General features: G+C 57.0%; 1 protein-coding gene across 8 annotated transcripts in view; it reads right to left on the reverse strand.

Annotated features, from left to right (window-relative positions):
* Positions 1–22,264, reverse strand: part of SPEG (striated muscle enriched protein kinase) — a 59,288-nt gene that overhangs the window by 18,545 nt on the left and 18,479 nt on the right. For all 8 annotated transcript variants that reach the window (XM_088845404.1, XM_055397082.2, XM_055397083.2 and 5 more), the window contains 12 exons: positions 13,152–13,327; positions 12,834–12,922; positions 11,642–11,817; positions 8,940–9,200; positions 7,653–7,811; positions 7,365–7,554; positions 7,032–7,255; positions 4,200–4,319; positions 3,857–3,961; positions 3,071–3,277; positions 2,285–2,408; positions 1,996–2,171 (listed from right to left, as the gene is read on the reverse strand). In XM_088845404.1, coding sequence (XP_088701530.1) covers positions 1,996–2,171; positions 2,285–2,408; positions 3,071–3,277; positions 3,857–3,961; positions 4,200–4,319; positions 7,032–7,255; positions 7,365–7,554; positions 7,653–7,811; positions 8,940–9,200; positions 11,642–11,817; positions 12,834–12,922; positions 13,152–13,327 — 2,007 coding nt within the window. The remainder of the gene's footprint in view (positions 1–1,995; positions 2,172–2,284; positions 2,409–3,070; positions 3,278–3,856; positions 3,962–4,199; positions 4,320–7,031; positions 7,256–7,364; positions 7,555–7,652; positions 7,812–8,939; positions 9,201–11,641; positions 11,818–12,833; positions 12,923–13,151; positions 13,328–22,264) is intronic.

A 22,264-nucleotide genomic window follows, 5' to 3' on the forward strand; every position in this document is an offset into this window, starting at 1 on the left:
AGTTTCTGATCCCGCGTGGAGCTCACGGATGGCACTGCCTCCATCTTGAGGTTTTCTCTCTGAATCTTATTTAAATATTTAAGGGGCCTTCGACCATCTGGAAATGGCAAGATGAATAGTCACCGATTCCCAGTTTAGTTCTCCCCCATGTGACGGATTTTATTCTCCACACATATCATGTTATTTCCTGGTAGAGCAGCTCCTAATTCTCATGACGGAATTCAGTACATATTCCAATGTGCTTGTGTTTTTTGGAGAAACTTCTGGTGCCCTCCCCCTCCTTTCAGAGTGTTTGAGAATCTGGGCTTTAAGGGGAGCAGGGGGGAAAGCAGGGGTGCTGGGCAGGGGGCACCACCCAGCCGCAGGCACATAGCTCAACTTCTTCACAGAACAAAAGGGATGGCATCCTGGGGAAAATGCATCCATAGCCCGGCTACGGAGGGAAGGGACCATTCCGCCTGCCTGGGGGACAGGGTGGGCACAACAGGAAGGGGTGTGGATCCAAGCCCAGGCCTGCTCGAGCGCTGGCCAGATGGGACTCAGTCTCCCTCAGTCGCTGTCCCATCCAGGCTGGCTGCCGCTCTCAGTGTCCAGGGCCTCCCCAAACCCCAGGGTTCCTCCTACATCTGGGAAGAAAGATGAATCCTACAGATGGTACTGATAGGAGCAAGTGGTTGGGACTTCCTTGGTGGTCTAGGGGTTAGGACTCTGCCCAGGTTTGATTCCTGGTTGGGGAACTGAGATCCCACAAGCCATGCAATATGACCAAAAAAAACTGAAAAAATCACAACCAAGAAGCAAAGGGGTGGCTGAGTGGGAAGTGCAGGGGTGGGGTAGGGTGGGAGGATGAGGGGCAGAGGGGAAGACACAGAAAAGGGAAACCAGTGACCCAGACCACCAATGGCTCCACTCCATCCACCATCCACAGAAGGGCCAGTAGGGCCCCCATATCTCCTCCCCACACACCCTACAGCCACCTCTCTCCCACTTTAAAGCTGCCCGTCCTGCCCTCTGGGAATCTGGTCCCTAGTCTGCTGGGTATGGGGTGGAGGTGGTGGCAGGGGTCAGTCTACGAAGGTCAAAAGGATCAGAAAGTTTCAAGTGGACTTCAACAATTTTTTTAAAGCAGCAGCAGATGTACGTCTACCCCGTGATAAGCTGGCCTGTGCTAACTAAAATGTCACTTTCTTTGCATTTGCTTGGAATCTTATCTACTCAGCAGGTAACTGTTTAGCTCATGCTGATCTGTAGTTCTGAGTGGCAGTTACATGTGTCTAGAGTTAATTAACAAACCAGAAAACAAGACAATTACTACTTAATGCAGGCTACGGTCTGAGAGACTACACCTTGAAAGGAGAAACCTCACTGCAAAGGTTGGGAGGCTCTGTCAAACAGGCTTGTGCCAAAGGGCAGCAGCCAGGATCCCAGAGCTGGGAGTCTGGTGATAAGATGCTCTCACTTGGGCCTTTTTCTCCACCTTCATCCCCCTGAACTCCTCCACCCCTGCCCCCACCCTCACCCCAGTTTGTTATTCTGGAAGTACTATTTCCTGCTTGTTTAACACAGGAGCTGGGAACACTGTCTGGCTTTGGAGCAGAGCATCCAGACTTGAATCTCAGCTCCTGACTTATTACATTGTGTGACTCCGGGCCTGTTACTTAGTACATTCTCTGGGCCTCAGTTTCCCCATCTGTAAAATGGAGATAATAGCTGATTCCATCTCACAGGGTTGATCTAAATATTAAACAAATAATAAATGTAAGGGACTTAGCAGCAGCACTCAGCACCGAGCCTAGCACATACCAGGTTCTCAATAAATATCTTATTAGTACTAGTACTGTTACTGTTACTACTTCTGCAGTTATTATGGCCACTAGGTGGACAAGCCTGAATAGAGGCACCTAGGATTGTCAGGTGGGTGTGTATACATGGGGGGGTGGGGAGAGGGCCGTGGGCCTCAGAGCAGGGAGAGGTAAAGAGGCCGCAGTCACCCACCTGCCAGCTCCAGGGTGACTGAGCAGGCCTGTGTGCCGTGGCGGTTGCGGGCAGTGCAAGTGAGGGCTCCCAGGTCCCGGCGGCTCACCCGGCAGATCCGAAGAGAGTACTGGTCATCATCCGGCTGGCTCAGCTCGTACACACCTGCCCGAGCCTCTAGAAGGGCCCCTCGGCAGCTGAGGGACATAGAATGGGGCGGTCACCCAGGATCCAGCCGCAGGGAGGTCAGCCTGGCCAGCTGGAGCCGGACACCTCATGTGAGGAGTAGGGTAGGCAAGGCGGGACCCACCTCCTCCAGACGACCTGGGCCTCCACATGATTGAAAGTGACAGTGACACTGGCGGGCTGTCCCTCCACCACATACACGATGTCTGGCTTGTCCAGCACGGTGGGTGCCTCCTCCAGGGGTGGGCCTGGGAACAGGAGGGCTGGCTCAGTGCTGGGCCTGACATCAGATGCTCAGCACCCACTGCTCTTGGAACCCTCCCCATCACCATGTGAGCTCCATTTTTTTATAGACGAGGAAGCCGAGGCTCAGAGAGGTTTAGCAACTCGTCTAGGAAACTCGATGGCAAGCCACTCCAGTACTCTTGCCTGGAAAATCCCATGGACGGAGGAGCCTGGTAGGCTGCAGTCCATGGGGTTGCTAAGGGTCGGACACAACTGAGCGACTTCACTTTCACTTTCACACATTGGAGAAGGAAATGGCAACCCACTCCAGTGTTCTTGCCTGGAGAATCCCAGGGAAGGGGGAGCCCGGTGGGCTTCCGTCTATGGGGTCACACAGAGTCGGACACGACTGAAGTGACTTAGCAGCTTAGCAGCAGCCAGGGAACTCAGCCAGGAGCGGCAGAGCTGGGATTGGACCCCCAGCTCCTCTGACCCACAGCCTCAGCCTCAACCACAGTGCATGCAGCTTTCAGGAGTGAGAAGGAAGCACTCTTGACAGGTAGGGGTTGTGCGCAGCCATGCGAATCCTGCCCGTGTCCACACCAGCCCTGGAGCCTCCTCCACGGACACCCAGTCCCCTGGTCCGATGGCTCTCGCCCGCCCCTCCCCAGGACACCAGGCTCACCACGCTCCAGCAGCTGTGCCGGCTCAGACGGGGGCGAGGGCTTGCTGCTGCTCTTGACGGTGGTGCTGAGAACCCGGAAGACGTGCTGGACCCCCTTTCGCAAGCCGGTGGCTGCCCATTCGGGCTGCCGCAGGCCCGTGACCAGCGCCGTCCACTGGTCTGAGCCCAGCACCTGGTGCTGCACGGTGTAGGTCAGGGCGTCTGGGTCTGGTGGGGAGGCAGCTGCTAGAGGCGGGCCTGGTTGGGGTGCCCCCTCCCCCCGTTCTGCTGGCTCGGGACCCAGGGACTCATCATCAGTCTGGTCTGAGGACCTGCCTCCGTTTCTCCTGTTGCTTCTGCCCGTTCCCCCACCGGCTCCTGCCCAACCACAGGCGGGGGAAGGCTCAGAGCCCAGGAGGTGTCAGGCACGCGGTCCAGTTACAGGCGGGGAGAGAGCTTAACTTAGTTCTAATTCCTTGCTACCACCCGAGGCTGACAGACCGAGGCACAGAGCAGGAGGAAACTGTGCTCGGGGAAGAACCACACCCCAGGCACCCAGTCCCTCTGAGGACAGAAGGCAACATGGCAGCCCCTGCTTTGTCTCCTCTCCTGACCCAGAGCCAGGGCTCGGTGGACCGTGGGAAGGGGGCCCGCAAAGCCGCTTCTGTCCTGTTTCCAACGCTCCGTCCACTCCCACTCTGACCTGTATGTCCCCCTGGGCCTTGCCTTCCTCTCCTGGCCCCTTCCTGAGCCTGTCTTGTCCATGCCCCCACTCCCCACCCATGGCCCCATGTGGCCGGGACCCACCGATAGCCATGTCCAGACTCCTGGGGGGGTTCCATGCAAGCGTGATCATCCTCCCGGTCACAGCCACTATCTGAGGGGCGCCGTCTGGGGGGCCTGGAACCACATCTGAAAGCCACAAGTCCACTGTCCATAGGGGTCCTTTAGGGCCCAACCGCCCCATGGGATCGCCAAGCCTTGGGGCACGGGCTGGAGGTAAAGCCCCAGGGGCACAGGCAAGGCCAGGTGGCTCCCCAGAGAACAGAGGGGAAAGAGAGCTGGTGCAGAGGCCCTGCCCTCACCCAGGTCCCCAGGTGGGCCAGAGGCTAGGCTATGTACCCCGCTGACCGGAGGGTACCTGCCTCACCTGTGACGTAGAGATGAGCATAGCAGGCGGCTTTGCCCAGCTTGTTAGCAATGACACTCTTATAGACGCCAGCATGCTGAGGTCCCACGGCGGGGAACACCAAGCGATGGATATCCCTGTCTGGGGGCGGGGAGGAACATGACACTGGGCTTGAGCTGGGAGGATACTCCGGAGGGTGGGCCCACGCCATCCAGGCCTGGCCTTTCACCCCCCCCCAACCCCCCCACAATCCACTATAGGCAGGAGGGAAGGGCAGGGCAGACACAAGAAGGGAGCCACACCCTAGGTCCAGGCTGCCCATCCACACCTGTGGCCCTGCCCCTCCTGCCTGGTCCTCCAGCACTCAGGCCCAGACCTTCTCATCGTCCTCCACAACACTTCACCCTCTGCAGGTTCCCACCCTGGACAGTTCCCTCTTTTCCATCGTCAGAGCCACTGCCCATCCCATCTCCAGCTCAGAGCCATGAAATCTTCCACTTGTGCGGTCCACACCCCACCAGCCGTTTCACATGTGATCTCTCCATCTGAGGACCTTCATGGCATCTAGGGCCAAACAAGTGGCCTCCAAAGCCCTCAGTCCAAACTCTCATCCACCCCTGTCTCCTGCTATTCTTCCATGTCCTGACCCTGAGCCACCATCCGGTCCCTGAACAAGCCACAGGAGTCCCATCTACGGGTCTCTGCTCACAAAATTCCTCTCTTCTGGACTGTTCTTCTCTTACCTGAGGCCTCCTTCTCCTTCAAGAAATAGTTTAGAGAGTGCCAGCCCTGGGCACTCCTCTCCAAACCCCCGGTCGCCTCTGCACCTCCATCTCTGACTCCCTCCCCAGGACCCCCAGCACCCAGCCCACACTGCTTCAGGTGGCCCTTCCTCTTTTCTTGCATGTGTCCCGCCTCCTGTAAGCTCCCTGAAGACAGAGCTGATTTGTCCCACCAGGCTCAGAACTGGATGCCTTGCATGCAGTAAGTGCCAAATACATTAGATTATAGATTACAATAAAATTTGTTTGCACTGTGCCCAGTCCGTGCCAGATATTTGACGTGCATTTCTCTCTCCATATCCTTTCAACAACCCTGCAAGAGTGTCCTCATGTTACCAATGAGGTCAGAGACATTAACAGACTTGTCCCAAGGTCACACCGCTAATAGACAATGAAGCCATGGCTCGAACTTGGTTCCCTGATTCCCAAGTTCTCTCCCTACACCATGCTTCCTGAATGATAGCGAGGAGGCCATCCCCCGGGGGGACATGAAGGGGAAGAGACCTGCACTGTCCTTCCTCCTCGACGTCAGGGCCATCCCCAAACACCCCTCCCGGCTCTTAGAGGTTATCTCTGCCCAGAACAGCCACCATTCATTTATCTCTGCTGACACTATTTATAAAGGAAGAGAAGCCCAAGGCCACTGCTGACCCCAGATACAGACAGAAACAGAGGCGCCGGCTCAGACCCTGAGACAGACACTCAGCCTGGGCCTCAGAACAGATTGGGAAATGGGAAGCCTGTGGACTGAGCAAAGACAGTGGTGGATGGGGATCGAGGGGAGAGTCAGAGCCAAGGTGGTGACAGTGGGGATGGGAGGGGTGAGTGGAGCACGGGTGACAGGAGATGTTCTGGTTACACAGTCAGATGGTATTTGTCTGCCTTTAGGTAAATCTCTGTTCCTCTGTAAGCCTCAGTTTTCCCATCTGTAAACAGGGACCATAATACTTGCCTTATAGTATTGTGGTGAGGAAGGTGGTATTCTCATGTCAGGCCTTTAGCATCAGGGCCTGGCACTCACAAAGTGATTACCAAAGGCGAATTTTGTCACACTGCAGCAGCAGTTAGAGGAACCCATCACAGGTTACAGGGTGGCACTGTCTGAGAGGGTGTAGGTAGACCTTCTCATACGAGGCTCAGATTCCTTCAAGGATGGAACTGAGATACTCCTTGAGAAAATACCCCGGGCTAGGAGGACACCCAGAGAAGGCAATGGCACCCCACTCCAGTACTCTTGCCTGGAAACTCCCATGGATGGAGAAGCCTGGAAGGCTGCAGTCCATGGGGTTGCTAAGAGTCGGACACGACTGAGCGATTTCACTTTCACTTTTCACTTTCATGCATTGGAGAAGGAAATGGCAGCCCACTCCAGTGTTCTTGCCTGGAGAATCCCTAGGACAGGGGAGCCTGGTGGGCTGCCGTCTATGGGGTCGCATAGAGTCTGACACAACTGAAGCGACTTAATGGTAGTAGGAAGAGAAGGACACCATCCCAAATACGTTCCTCTGTAATTTTCCTGCTGCTCTTTCTTCCTTATTTGTTATTGAACAACCCTGGACCAAGCATCCTTTTGATGCAGACACTACCCACATCCGGTTCTTCACTGGAATTTCTCCAGGAGGGTGTGAGAAGCATCACTTTATCGATAAGGATGATGGTAATGGTAACAACAACAGCCGTAACAGTGACATTTAACATTCACTGGCCCCTTGCTATTCGCCCTAAGTACACTCTGTGTACTAACTGATTCAATTCCCACAACAAGCCTACCACAGATGAGGAAACTGAGGCTTGGAGAGTTCTGTAACTTGCCCACAGTTAGTAGCAGGCTGGACTGTTGGGCCAGTAAGTGCTAAAAGGCCTCTGAGGCCGAGAGTGGTGACCCAGCAGATGGGGGCCGGGTGGGCTCAAGGAAGGAGGTTGTGACCCCATAGCCTCTCTGGGCTCCCAGGCACCCCATCCCTGACCAGGTGAGAGATGGAAGGCCCAAGGGTGGGGAGAGGGGATGGGCTCTTGCAAGCAAAGAGGGTGCTGGAGGGGACAGCCCCAGGGTCCCTTCCTGGACACGTACACTGTGTCATGCGCCGGTCAGCGCTGCTCTGGATGCGGTGGCCGTTGTGAAACCAGCTGATGGTGGGGTAGGGCAGGCCGGTCACCTGGCACTCCAGCATGGCCTCCTTGGCCAGTCCCACGTCCAGGTCCTGCAGCGGCCGCAGGAAGTCGGGCATGGACAGCCGCTCCAGCTCACCCTGCTCGGGCTCCTCGGGGATGGAGGGCATCTTCTCTAGCTTGGAGCTGTAAGAACCACACAGTGGCCCAGGGGCCCAGAGTCGCACCTCCTACCACGGGCTGGGGCCCCCGAGGCAGCCCTGGCCGCGCGGGGGTGGGTGTCCCGGGGCGGTACCTAGGGCCGGTGGCGGCCGTCCGAGGCTCCTCCACGTAGAGCTGGGCTGAGCAGTGGGCCTGGCCGTGGGTGTTGGCGGCACTGACCGCGTAGAGCCCCTCATCCTCACTGCCCACATGTGCGATGTGCAGCGAATGCAGGCCCCCATCCTGCCGCAGCCGCACGTTCTCACTCTCCTCCACAGGGCGGCCTGAGAGGGACGGGGGTCAGGCGGCAGCCTCAGCCAGGGGCCCCACCCTCTGACCCCTGGGGGTCTCCCCCCGACATCTGCAGGGTGGAGGGCCATACCAAAGTGAGTCCAGGTAACGGAGGGGGGTGGGCTCCCGCTGATCTTGCAGTCGAAGCGGGCGGCGCGGCCCTCCAGCACTTCCACGTCCTCCAGCAGCCGCGTGAACAGGGGCGCCAGTGACGGCCGCACAGTCAGCCGGGCACTGCAGGTCAGTTCATCTGGCGGGGAGGGGTCAGCACTGGAGCAGGGAAGGCTGTGGAGCCCTGGGCGCCCCAACCCGCCAGTCCCGCCCTCATGCTGGGCAGGTAAAAGAAGCTCGGGCAAAAATTGGAGCCTGTGAAGAGACCAGCCAGGTCCCGGGGCAGCAGACTGAGGCCACGGGCAAGATTGAGAGGCCGGACCATCTCCAGAGGTCGGTGGGCAGCGAGAGCAGGCAGCAGGCTGCTGGGCCAGTGGGGATATGTGGGAGACCAGGGCATGGCCTGGCTCTCCCCTCCTCACCTTGTCCTGCCCACCCAGGGTGAACCTCAGCACAGTTCTAAGAGAAGGGCCTAAAGCCAAGCCCACTCCGTCCTCCACACCCCTTCTCCCTACCCTTGGAACTCTCCTCTATGCCCAGGTCATGCCCACACTCCCTCGCCCCCATCCCAGACCCAGAGCACACACCCCTGTGCCCCACACTACCACTGCACGCAGAATCTTCTGGGGAAGACAGCAGCCCCTGACGCTGACCTAACCCCTTCCTGCTGACAAAGGCCTCAGTGTCCCCTTTAGAGGCACGTCACCACAACCAGATGGGGCATTATCTCAGCTCCCCAAACGAGAACGGGGACCAGGTCAGAGATGTCAGCAATAATAGTAACAGCAGATATTCATTAGGTGCCATCCCTCGCCAGGTGCTCAGCTTTGTCCATCCGTACATTATCTCATCAGTCCTATCGCTCCCGCTACGAGGCAGGCATTATCACGATCCCTGTTTGCAGGCGAACAGCCTAAAGCTCAGAGGAATGAAGTGACTTGTCCAGTTACGTGGCTGCCGTATGGCAGGGCAAGAACTGGAACCCCAGTCCAGGTGCGGTTGCTACACGTTGGCACTGGGCTCCCCAGCAGGAACGACGGTGCACACTGTCAGACACCCGCTCGGCGCCGGGTGCGACTGCTGGTGCTGACTCGATGCAGCTGCACTGCACCCCTCCCACCCGCTGCTCTTTTCCCCGGAGATGGAGGCCTGTTTTCTCGTTATCGTATTCGACACCAGCTCCATCGGGGCTCCTTCACTTCCACTCCCCTCCCTCCAGCTCTTGGGAGCCGGCAGCAGCAGCCCTCGGGCCCATGCGGGCAGTTACCTTTGGCCGTGCTGAGCTTGCAGGTGTAGACGCCGCTGTCGTCCTCATGCACAGAGGTAAGCAGCAGCTTGCATTTGCGGCCATCGAAATGCATCTTGCATTTGAGTAGTGCGGGCTGCAGCAGGCGGCCTCGGCACAGCCAGTCTACCTCCACGTCGGTGGGACCTGCCACCAGGCACTCAAACAGCGCCATCTCCCCGGCCCCCACGTCCACGTCCTGCAGAGGGGCCAGCACGGCCAGGGACCGGCTTTCAGGGTGTGCTGGGTGGGGGAAGCGGCCACAGGGGGCACACACGGAGCAGAGAAACACGGGGCGAGGGAGACACACACGCACACAGAGAGACAGACAGACACAGAGAGAGAGATGCATTTTGTTCCTTTGGAGGCGGGGAGAGCCCGCCCGCCCGGCAGGCCAAGACAGCAAAGAGCTCCCAGGCCTGGCTTCTGCATGGCCATCCCGCCTGGGCCAGAGACGGGGAACTCAGGGGAAGCGGGAGGGAATCGAGGGCGTGAAAACCGAGAGGGCCACATGGGGACAGAGACGGCGGCGGAAAAAGAAGACACGGCACACCAGCTGGGTACAAACTGGACTTTATTTGAACTAAGAAACAGGTATCTCTGAATCTGTCCACACCCACGACAGCAGGCCCCTACTCCTGCGCCGAGCCTGGCCAACTCTCATTCTCAAACAGAGCATCCCTGGCCCTGATGGTGAACAAGAGAGCCCCTAAGTGCCCTAAGCCTGCCGCCCAGGGCCGGGCCTCAGCCAGGCCTCCTCATCAGCACAGCGCCCAAGGGCCTCTGGCTTTTGGTCTCTTGTAAAATAGAAAGGATTGTGCCATTTGAAACCCATTTCTGGAATGCTCAGTGCCCCCTGAGGCCCCTTGCCCGCAGCCCCCTGCCCCTCTGGTTCCCTCCATCCTACGGATGCCAGGCCATATCCTCTCCCCCTTTGCCTGACCCCACGCCAGCTGGAGGGCATCCTTCCCTGACTGTCACAGACACACAGACAGACAAACAGAAAGACAGACAGGGCCGATAGCAGCGGCAGCACATGCACTCGCTGGGTGCTCCCCTTCAGGGAGAGACTGGGGGGTGGTCTTGATACCCCTCACAGCCACCCCCCTCTCCTGGCACCCAGTCCGTGGGGGAGCTCCCAGCCTGCCCAACCATGTGTCCGCTTGGGGAGGGAGGGTCCATAAGGGCTCAAGGGCTGTCCCAGGACGCTGCGGGGTGGGGGCGGGGAGGGGCGGCTGGGACAGGGTCCGGGCCGGCAGGGTCTGTGGGCAGGAGGCAGTGAAACACAGCGAGGTCCGAGAGGTGCCTGAGACAGGGGCGCGGCTCGGAGGGCAGCGGGGGGAGCGCAGGCGGCCCCCTGAGCTCACTCGCCTGTGTACAGACAAAAACCTCAGTCAGCAAGCGGCAGGTTAGTGCAGCACACGCACACGCACGCACAGGCACGCACACGCACGCAGACCTGGCTAGGGCCCCTCTTAAGACTGCCAGGGCGGCATTGCTACTTTCGGCTCCCCCCCAGGTTGGCCCTGGGGGGACGGGGCGGCAGTCAGCCAGAGGCCAGGTCTCCAGGGTTCCTGGGCAGGCAGAGGCCCTGGGCAACCAAGAAAAAGGTATTCCTAGCTATCAGGAGCACCCCCCACAGCCTGGGGGACACTGGGAGGAATCCCAAAGAGAGAAGCACCGAGACGTGGGTTAACACAGAGAAGCAAGGCAGAGCCAGGCCCTGGGCGGGTGAAGGAACAGGACAGGGAAGGGGGCTGGGCTGGGGGGGAGGCAGGAGGGGAGCTGAAGAATTCAGAGATGGAAGAGGCGGCAGCTCCAGGCACTGGAGGCATGGGCATGGCCGCTAAGCGCTTGGGGACCAGGGAGGTGACCATGACTCTCAGGGTCCAGGCTCCAGTAGGGGGCTGGGGGGCGCCTCAGAGCTGGCCTCTACCAGGAGGAGGGGGTGGTGGCTGAGTGTGGAGCTGGGGAGAGGGGTTCCTGGCCCTGAACCCCCCAAGGGAAGGCGGGGAGTAGAAGGTGAGGCAGACGGACTGCACTGGGGAGGAAAAGCATCAGCCCCAAGGGGCCACCTGCCGTCCCTGAGGCCTAGAGGCCACCTGCCCTTACGCCCCGACTCCGGGGGCCCAGTCCTCTCCACCTCTTCCCAGCTCTGCTCACCCTGGTGACCCCAGGGTCCCTGCAATGCTCCATGCCCAAGTCACTCCACGGGCCCCTCCGGACGGGTCCGACTATCAAACACTCCCCACTGCCACCCTCAACCACGGTATCGTCCACACAGCGATGGGATGGGTGGAAGAGGCAACAGAGGAGCGGGGAGTGGGTGTGAGGAAGGGGCCTGGCAAGGCAACCAAGGCTTAGAAGAGTGTGAGATGAGGACCGCCGGCGACAGGAAGCAGGGTCTCTCGAGCGGGCACCGGAGCAGGCGTGATGGAGCGTAGGCAAGGCAGTACTGTGTAGGAAGCTGAGCGCTCAACAATTTGCTGTGTGACCTAGGGCAAATCGCTTCCCCTCTCTGGGTCTCAGTTTATTCACTACATCATGAGCAGCTGAACCTGGGGACCTCGAAGGCCCTTTCAGTTGTGGAACGCCATTAACTAAGCTTGTGTGAAAATTGGCAACCGGGCAGGGATGAGGCCGGGGCCAGGGTGAGGGGTTCATAGAGAGTGTAAGGGACTCACCTCTGACCTCCAGGCGCGCCTCGCACTGTCGAGCGCCATACTCGTTAACTGCCTTGCAGGTGTAGAAGCCGGCGTCGCCCCGCTCAGCAGCCAGGATCCGAAGCCGGCAGAGCCCATCCTCTGCCTCCTCAGCAAAGCGCCGCTGGTCTGGGCGCACAGGCTGACGGTTTCTCAGCCTGTCGGAAGGGTGAGAAATCAATCCCCAGGCTCTGCGAGCATGGGGCTGCAAAGCCAAACAGGTCTCCCACCCCAGCATCATTCGTCTGCTCCCCAGATATGTCTCACTGGGCATGGGTACCCCTGGGTTACAGGGCTTGCTTTTCACCCTGACTCGCAATCCCACCACCGCCCCCCAGCCCCTAGGAACTTCCAGACACCCTCTGCCCACCTGGGTCACTCCCGCCTTGGAACCTAACTGCATTTGTGTGTGTGTGTGCTTAGTGGCATCCAACTCTTTGTGACCCTATGGACTGTAGCCCGCCAGTCTCCTCTGTCCATGGGATTTTCTGGGCAATTGCATGCAAGTTAAGAGTAACACCAAGCTATTCAGCTCTTGATAATCCTTAGATTTTTGTCTTGTTTTTACTTATGTTAACGGACAGATAGCTTTCTCACTTCCCAAAAGGAATAGGAAATAACTTAGTGTTAAAAAACTACACTGGGGACTAGATAATCATTTAAAAGTGAAAAAGAGAACCCAAACCAATAGAAAGCTAAGCCAAATGAGTCATCAAATGGCACCTGGGATGAAGCCCTGCAGCAAAGGCCCAAGTTTAACTCTGGCAGCTCAGAAACAAATTATTAAGTGTGGGCCCAGTGCAGGGCTGGGCACAGCACAGGCCTCAAAAAATCACCCTATTGTCAAACGACAGGGCTGAGGTTGGGATGGGGGTTGGGAGGCTTCTTCAGGAGTGAGAGGACACCTGGTGACTCACGCCAAGCAGACAGACAGGATACCATCTGTTACCCAAACCCCTCGCAGAGGGGAAGCCCTGAAAGAGTGTGAACACTAGGGCAGGGGTGGGGCCACGATGTGGGTAGCCTGGGATCCCACCATGCCTGAGATGATGCCCCTTCAGACAGACTGAAGTGCATAAAGGGTTCACTGCCCCCCAAACCCAAAGCCAGGCTTCACAGGGCCAAGCCCAGAGCTGGCAAAGCTGGAAGATGGTAGTCAGGGGCTGCTACTCACCAGGAGACCACCGGCTTGGGCTCGCCCTGCACACGGATGCTCATGGTGACATCTTGGCCTTCCCTTACTGACTGGTCCATAAGTGAGACCTGCAGGAGACCCCGAGGTGTCAGGTGAGACAGGGCCCAGCTTTGGCTCCTAGGGGTAGGGGGACCCTGGGTCAGAGATGTCTTCCACACCAGTCTGATGGAGGCCTACTCTGGGTAAGAATGGTTGATGGGACAAAGCCCCAGGCCTTGCTGGAACATGGTGTGGTCACAAGAACAAAGGGCCACACAAAGGAATAGGAAGCTGGGGGCTGGCCGTAGGGGGTCTGACCTTGAAGGTAGGGGGCGCCTTGGAGCCAGTGTCTGAGGAACGGCGATTCTGGCCAGGACTGAGCTTCATGGTGGGGGGTCGGGGCCAGGTCTCCCCGGGTTCCGGGAACTCCTCTGGGGGGCTCAGATACTCCTCGTCAGAGGTGATAGGACTGCTGAAAGGAGATGTTGACCCACCTGGAGGAGAGACAGAGGAGAAACAGCAGTATAGAGAGAGATGTCTGAAAGAAAGGCAGGGTGGGCAGGGAGACTGAGACAGCTGGTGGGACAGTCTGGGGTCAAGGACCTGATAAGTTCTGCAAAATCGCAAAGCCCCGTAGTTGAGGTAGCTCCGTAAACGCCCAGGAGCCAAGGAAGCTCCGTAGGCCAGCCCTGCCCTGACTTCACATCCTGGGGCTCCTACGCACTCTCTGTGTGACCTTGCCCAGGTGTTTCTTGTCCCAGAGCCCTGGACTCGTGATCTGCCAGACACTCCCAACCCCGACCCTGCTTATCCTCTTGAGCGGGGCAACCATAGGGAACGGCCTGGGTCAGAGAATTCGGGCCCCTGAGGGGCCATTCCTGGACCCTGTGGGAGATTTGGGATTCCACTGGAGCAGGGGACCCACATTCCCAGCACCACACTGCAGGCCCCCAGCGCGGGTGGTTCATGTCTCCGGACCCCAGAGTGGCACAACCAGGACACCCGCTTCTCGGGTGAGCTGGCCCTGGTGCAGAGGAAAACACACCTCGGACAAGCCCCATCCTGACCTCAGTGCCAGGGCCCATGAGGCGGCACTGTCCAGCCAGCCCTTCCCCCACTCCCTTCTCAGCTTCCTGCCCCAGATACCCCAGGGGCACCTGTTGGCCCCAGCCCTAGAGCACAAACCCCCAAACTCTCAGGGGCCGGGAAGGCAGAGCTTTGAGTCATCCACAGAGAAGGGCGGCTCAAGGGAAGAGGAGGGGGCGCCAGCACTGCTTTGGGAGAGGGGTGTCCCCAGGGCCCTGACGCCCTCCCCTGCAACTGGCCAAGGGCCCAGCCTCACTGAGCTGGCTCCAATCCGACTGCCAAATACAGACATGAATCTGCTACAGCCCCCTGGCCCCTCCTCCTGGTCCCCCACCCCAAGCCCCTTTGGCTTCGCCCAGGGGCAGGGCTTGCACCCCAACTTACCCCGCAAGACTCTGCACACGGACCCCAGCCGGCACTTGTCCTGAAGGCTCTGTCCTGGCACCAGGCCTCCCGTGGCCTGCCCACTGCCCACCCCTCCGGCTCCCCAGGGAGCCGGAGCCCAGCCTGCCCAGCCCCACTCACTCTGCTGAGGCTCTGCACGAGGTTGGGAGGGGGAGGGGAAGGAGCCTGGGGAGGGGGAAGGAGGAGGTAGGGGCTGGCCTGGCCGGGACAGGCTGGGTGGCAGGCAGGCAGCTGGCTGGGGGAGGTGGTGCCTGGGCCCTGGAGCGGAGGGGGAGGAGACGGGAGGGGCAGAGCAGCCTCCCTATTTAGCCACCCTGCTCATTCCCAAGTGGAGGGATCTGCCTTTTCTCTCCTTATGGCTTCTGGACCCTGACAAACCAGAAGCCCCCTTAACGGTGCCTCGGCTCAAAGGGTGGCGGGGCACTCAGCCCCCAGGGGAAGACGAGAGTGACACTTGGCTGCAGCAGTCAAGTTGCCCTCACTGACCTATTTGTCTTGCAGTGTCCACCACAGGAGGTACTGAGGGCAAATGGCCCCTATGATGCCCTTTTCCCTGACCAAATGGCCAAGCTCCCTGACGCTGGAATCCACACCACCAAGCCTCAACTGCTAGAGCTGGGCCATACCCAGACCTCCCGGTGCTGAGGATCAGAGAGTTGTCAGGACCTTTGACTTCTACTTGAGGGGCCCGGAGGCCCCTCTCTGCCTCCCCACTCCTGCCACGGCAGGTGTGGCCCTGCAGCAACCATGGGTTCCGGAGCCTTGCACCCAGGCCCCTCCTCTACCGGCTCTACCAGAGACCTGTTGGCAACATCCCTCACCCTCTCTGCCCACCAGAGCCGACAGGTCAGGAGGACAGAGGCTGCTGCCCACAGTGACCCCTCACCACTAGCAGCCATCTGCACCTGGATGGGCATGGGGCTTGGAGACAGAGCAGCAGAGCAGGGGAGCTGCTGAGGAGAGGTCACATGGCCTTCTCCCGCCCACAATCACCCCCGCCCCGCGGCCACATTCCCAAGCTATGACCTGTGTTTCCCAGCACTGCCAGTGAAGAAGGGGGTAGGGCCCACCATTCAGGTTGGCTGTCCTGACATGGAGATGGAGAGGGAAGTCAGGATGGCACTTGATGAGCATCTGCTCAGGGTTTGGCCACTAGTTGATGCCGATATCACAGGCATAGCCCCTGGAGGCAGGCATCCCCCTCCTCTCCGGGGAGGCTGGTGACCTCTGGGGTCACCTGCAGGTTGAACAGCACTGAGGCAGCTCAAGAGCCCAAAGAGAGACTGCAGAAATTAGAGCTTGACCAGCAGGGTTTGCAGGGAGCCTGAGACCCCTGGTGGTGGCTGGGGGAATAGCACCTGGGGCATGGGGTGATCAAGTGATTCAGGAATCCACCTGCAAAGCAGGAGACACCAGTTCGATTCCTGGGTCGGGAAGATCTGCTGGAGAAAGGGTAGGCTAACCACTCCAGTATTCCTGGGCTTCCCTTGTGGTTCAGCTGGTAAAGAATCTGCCTGTAATGCAGGAGACCTGCGTTCGATCCCTGGGTTGGGAAGATCCCCTGGAGAAGGGAAAGGCTACCCACTCCAGTATTCTGGCCTAGAGAATTCCATGGACTATACAGTCCATGGAGTCACAAAGAGTAGGTCATGACTGAGCATCTTTCACTTTCAAGTCCCTTAGCAGCTTCCTGGGTAGCTTAGCTAGTAAAGAATTTGCTTGAAATTCAGGAGACCCTGGTTCAATTCCTGGGTTGGGAATTAGGAAGCCCACAAGTCAAGGAGCCCTCCCTCTTAAGACCAGTGCATCTCAACATCCCCAGAGGTGTCGCTGGTATAGACACAGTCACAGCCACCTACACAAAAAGCCTCTACATCAGGGCTTCTCAAAGTGGTCCTGAACCACCCATATCAGGACCACCTGGCAGCCTTTATTTAAACTATAGATTTCTAACCTGAAGAATTAGATTTCCTGAAACAGGAGAAATTTTTTTAAGTGGCATGTCCCCAGGGAGATTCTTATGCATAGAAACATTTAGGGATCCCAGGACCCTCAGCGGATGAGGACAACCCGAAGAAGTGGTATCACCAAGTCCCACCTCAGCTGGCCAACAAACTTCAAGGCCAAGCTCCAAACCTTGGAGGACTGGCTCCCCTGGCCTCTCACCTGACACAAGGCCCCTGACTCACAGTGGTACCTCTCAGAGTTCACCTGGCACCAGAATCGTGTGGAGAGCTTCTTAAACCCCAGCTCGCTTGGCCCCAGCCCCAGAGTTTCTAATGCTGTATGTCTGCCTGGGGCTCTTATCCTCCATCTCTAACACATCCCCAAGGTGACGCTGACGCTCCTGGTCTGGGGTCCACACCTAGGGGACCACTACTCTATGGTTTCTCCTGCCATCCCAACCTCCACTCTCAGGCAGATCCTCACTACCCTTGGCAGATTCGCATCCCACCCAGCCTCTGCATGTGACCTAGGCTTTCCCAGGGGTTTGTGAAAGCTTCTTCCCTCACTGCCATCTCAGTGGTCCACTCCAGCCCTGGCGGTCCAGGAGGGCCTCCAGGTATGACTGGAAGGCCTGGCAGAGGTGAAGAAAAGAGTGGTGTCCTCAGGAAACTTCCAGCTGGTTGAGATGACAAACCAGATACCCACACGACTATAATAGCAAGCACGAATAAGGTGGCAAGAGTGGGGCCTACTGATAAGGGCCAGATGAATAGAGAGAACAGGATGTTGCTTTCGGCTCAGGGAAGAAGGGAGAACTGATGGAAGGGTGGTATTAGAATTCAGAGTTTGGTTTAAGTAGGAAAAAGCATTCCTGGCAGAGGAAACCAGCTGAGCAAATGCTCAAAGGCAGAAAGTGTGTGCAGTGAACTGTAGCTCATCCTTCTGGCTCAAAACTAGGTAAAGAAGAAAGAAGTGGGACGTGACAGTGTCAGTGTCTCCGGCCATTGCAGGGTCATGCTCAGGCCCAGGAGGTCAAGGTCTCCTTCAGGGGTGTAGCCTTCACTCTGAGGGCAAAGGGGCGCTCTGGGAGGTACCTGAGGAAGGGGTAACGTGCCGGAGGCTCACAGCACTGACATATGTGGTCAGATTGTTCACAGCCCACTCTTCACATGCACTGTCTCGGGAGGTCCTCTAGAGGCGATTCCTCTAAATGTCTGCTGGCTAACCCCACCGCAGAAGTGAGGGAAGGGAGGTCACAGGCTGGCCTGCAGCTGGGAGCGTCCACAGGCGCTGCCAGGAAGTGTCCCCGCTTAGAGAAGGAGATGGGCTGTGCTGAGAGTGTTTCTGTTTTGGCTTAAAATGGACCTGGAAACAAGAGAATTTCACGTGGTCGGCCTGACCTAGTCATGGAAGCGGTTAATTCCCTACTTGGGGCTGCTGCACGTTTAGATAAATTGGCACTAACAGTGGATGAAGTCCCCATTTTTTTTTTTTTCTTTTTTGGTCACACCGCATGGCTTGTGGGATCTTAGTTCTCCAACCGGGGATTGAACCCAGGACCTTCAGTGGTGAAAGCGTGAAGCCCTAACCACTGGACACCCCTCATTCTTCTGCCAGCTGTGCATGATGACTCCCACTCTGGGACAGCAGCTTTTGTGGGCCAACTTGCTTCCAGTAGAGAGCAGTGTCGGGGTGGGCTGAGTCAGGTCAAGGGACTGACCTGCTTTCTTAGATGCTGTCCAAACCACCAGCAAAGATGGACAAAAGGGCCATGTGGCACTTCGAGGTCCCCTCCATGGGTAGCTGCTGCCTTCCCAAGGAAAAACCTGAGATTCTGCATCAACAGGCTAGGACCAGGGTCCAGAAGAAGCCAGGGGAGGGGAGGGCGGATGTTGGTGCCACGATTTCTTCTTCCTTTCCTTTTACACTCATTACCTCCAATAAACCACTTCTTCCCTATTACGATAGTGTTGGTCCTATTGGTGGGACCAGAATGAGCTTTGTTAAGCCTTATCCTCTGGCCCAAATGTCCTTAGCTTAAGTATTAGCCTCAGAGAGCCTCACAAATCTTACCAAGGAAAGTAGCCCAGGAGTTACAAAGTGACTCTCGCTTTGTAAATGAGAACACGCAGCCAGCTGGGGCCAAGGTCTCAGCTGGAAAATGTTAGAACCCTAGACTCAAATATAGAAGACCTGTGTTTAAGGGAAGGGCTGAAGGCAGCTGGATGGAGGCCTGGGTGCATGAATCCCCCATGTCTCCCTTTCCTCTTGACCAGAGCCTGCAGTGGGGGTGAGCTGAGCACAGGCACCAGGCACGCAGGGAAATAAAGCAGCACTTTAGCCATGGGGACGGAGAAGGCAATGGCAAGCCACTCCAGTACTCTTGCCTAGAAAATCCCATGGACAGAGGAGCCTGGTGGGCTACAGTCCATGTGGTTGCTACTAGTCAGACAAGACTGAGTGACTTCACTTTCACTTTTCACTTTCACACATTGGAGAAGGAAGTGGCAACCCACTCCAGTGTTCTTGCCTGGAGAATCCCAGGGATGGTGGAGCCTGGTGGGCTGCCGTCTATGGGGTCGCACAGAGTCGGACACGACTTAAGCGACTTAGCAGCAGCAGTAGCATAGCCATGGGGAAGGTGGTGAGTCAGAAAGGAAGGACAGAAACCATCCCCCAGGCTGACCTACCCACAGAGGCATGGTCAGTCTCTGCCCCCCGCCCTAGGAGCTCTAGAGCACAATTTTAACCCTGTGTTTCGAAGCTTGACCCCTTTAGGGTAGCAGAAGAGGGGATGGTAAAGTGCAGTGATTAGGAAGACAAGCTTGGGAGACCCAGGAACAGGGCTTCAAATCATGATCTGGCCTCCAGCAGCCTCTGCTCCTAGAGCTGAGCACCCAACAGCGTAGCCACCAGCTACTTGAGACAATTTCAGTGCACTTTAACTAAAATGAAATAAAACAAAAAAGTGAGCTCTTCGGTCACACTGGCCACCTTTCCTGTCCTCAACAGCCACCTGTAGTCAGTGGCTATCCTATTAGGGCAACTAACAACATTTCTATCATCACAGGAAGTTCTATGATCAGTGACGCTCTGGAGCAATTTGCTAAAGCTTCCCGTCTCCACTTCCTCATCTGTAACATGATCATGACAAACTCAGTGCGCTGAAAAGCAGAGACATCACTCTGCTGACAAAGGTCCATATATAGTCAAAGCTATGGTCTTCCCAACTCACGTTGAGAGTTGGACTGTAAAGAAGGCGGAGAGCTGAAGAACAGATGCCTTCGAACTATGGTCTTGGAGAAGACTCCTGAGACTCCCTTGGACAGCAAGGAGATCTAAGCAGTTCATCTTAAGGGAAATCAAGCCTGCACTCATTGAAAGGACTGATGCTGAAGTAGAAACTCCAGTATTTTGGTCATTTAACATGAACAGCTGACTCACTGGAAAAGTCCCTGATGCTGGGAAAGATTGCGGGCAGGAGAAGAGGGCGTCAGAGGATGAGATGGCTGGATGGCATCACCAATGCAATGGACATGAACTTGGGCAAACTTTGGGAGACGGTGAAAGACAGAGAGGGCTGGCGTGCTGTAGTCCATGGGGTTGCAAAGAGTCGGACATGACTGGGCGACTGAACAACAACAACAGGAGCATAATAATAAAGCCTACCTCCCAGGGTGGGATTACATATGAGAACCCAATCAACACAAGACCTCATCACATAAAAAGCTGAGACACCACTTTGCCAACGAAGGTCTGTATAGTCAAAGCTATGGTTTTTCCAGTAGTCATGTATGGATGTGAGAGCTAGACCATAAACAAGGCTGAGCACTGAAGAATTGATGCTTTCAAACTGTGGTGCTGGAGAAGACTCTTGAAGAGTCCCTTGCATAGCAAGGAGATCCAACCAGTCCATCCTAAAGGAAATCAACCCTGAATATTCATTGGAAGGACTGATGCTGAAGCTGAAGCTCCAATCCTTTGGCCACCTGATTCGAAGAGCCGACTCACTGGAAAAGACCCTGATGCTGGGAAAGATTGAGGGCAGGAGGAGAAGGGGGTGACAGAGGATGAGATGGTTACATGAGTTTGAGCAAACTCCAGGAGACAGTGAAGGACAGGGAAGCCTGGCGCGCTGCAGTCCATGGGGTCGCAAACAGTCGGCTACAGCTCACTGCCTGAACCACAGTAACACGTTACCTTACTCTGCCATCCGTGCTGAGTTTGTGTGTTTCATGGGTGAGTATTTCCATCACTCTAAATCACCTGCTGCTTCTACCATTCTGAAGCAGATTACAGATGCTCAATAAAGGCTGCTGCCCGTGTGCTAACTCTGTCACTTCACTCTTTCATCATCCTGCCTGTAAAGTGGCAATGTTTCTCCCTGAAATGTTCCTCTCCAAGGGGTATATGTGGTGGGATGCAGCTCAAGTGAAGGGAGAAATGTGAAAGGGTCTGGAAAAAAGTATCTGGCACTCTCCAAACACAAGAAGCTGCTCAGAGACATGAAGCACTTGGCACCCAGTTGGTGCTCAGTAAATGCGTGTGTGATGGATGCGGGCAGCACTGAGAATGCTTAGCTTCGGTTAGGCACACCTCCCACACACCCCCACCACTCGCCCCAACACACACACACAAACACCCCTTGGGAGCATGACTGGGTCTCCACAGAGTTATCCAGCGGGGTGGGGTGGGTCAGGAGGGAACCAGGGCGGGGATGGGGCTGCAGAGGCAGCGAGGGCAGGCTCTGCCCTGCAAATCCAGCACCCATGGAACTCTAGTCTTCAGTTACCCCTGCTCCCGAAGTTCCCAGCCAGGAACTGAGATCTGTTGGATCTCAAAAGTTTGTCCTGTTGGGCGGAGGAACCCCAAGAGGGCACTGGGCAGTCACCCCTGTTACCAAGGAGGGCCAGAAGGAGCAAGAAAGGAAGGTGGTTCTAAGAGGCCTCTTCCTACAAGACACCCTACCCTCCCTCCCTCAACCCACTCCCACCCCAGCCACAGCCACACTGCCTGACACCCTGCCCTTGCCCCACCCCCTCAGTCCCCACGGACTCCAGGCCTGGGACCCCCTCCCTTGCCAAATGCCTGTGCCACCCACAGGTTCCGCCCATTCCTGCTGCTCTCTAGGTCCACTGGCCCCCGGCCAGCTGCTCTGGACCAAACAGCGCCTTGTAGGGTAAGAAAATCTGCTTTCTCCACGACAGCCACGTCCAGACTCACGTGCTTGTCCCTCAAGCCCTGGGGCCCTCCAGCTAGCCTGGCTTAGGGGAACTGCTCCGTGGCCACAGTGCCTGGTGTGGCTGACTAATGTGATGAAGCTTTATGGCTCCCCAGGCTGGAGGAGGCACAGAGATGCTGTGGCGGGCTGAAGACCCAGGGACTGGGAAATACAGAGAGGCTGTGGGCCACAGGCCTGGGGAGGGCAGGGAAGGAGTCCCCAAGGCACAGACAGGCTGAAGGAAGGGCAGAAAAGGAACAGGCAGTTTCCTGGAAGCCTCATGGAAACCCATGCTCCTGTGTTCAACATCACCCCTAATAATGCTAACAACTAACATTTGTCTACAGCTTTACAGTTCATAAAGCTCATTCACACATTTGCTTTCATTCGTGAGGATGGTATAATTATCTCTGGTTTACAAACGAGGAAACTAAAGTGCAGGGAGGTTCGGTGTGGCGAACGTAGAACTCCCAGTCAAGTGCTGACAGTTGCCTTGCCCCAAGCCTCCTTCCCAACCTTAAAAGGCTTTCAAATGGCCCTGAGCCAGTATTGGGGCAAACCGCGCCCCCTCCACCACCACCACCACAACGCACATACAACCCTCGGCCAAATCTCAGCCCAAGCCAGGTATTGAGCGGAGTCCTGGAGCCTGGCCTGGGCCCCCTAAGAGGAGTGGGGAGCTGAGTCAGAAGCCAGATCCCGGAGGTGATGGAAGGATGGAAGCATGCAGTGGAGTGATGGGTATGATTCAGCGTGGTGGGAGGGGCGAAAA

Source organism: Moschus berezovskii, chromosome 2 (genome assembly GCF_049115385.1).
Source record: "Moschus berezovskii isolate FMDL1 chromosome 2, NW_MosBer_1.0, whole genome shotgun sequence".
Lineage (NCBI taxonomy): Eukaryota > Metazoa > Chordata > Mammalia > Artiodactyla > Moschidae > Moschus > Moschus berezovskii.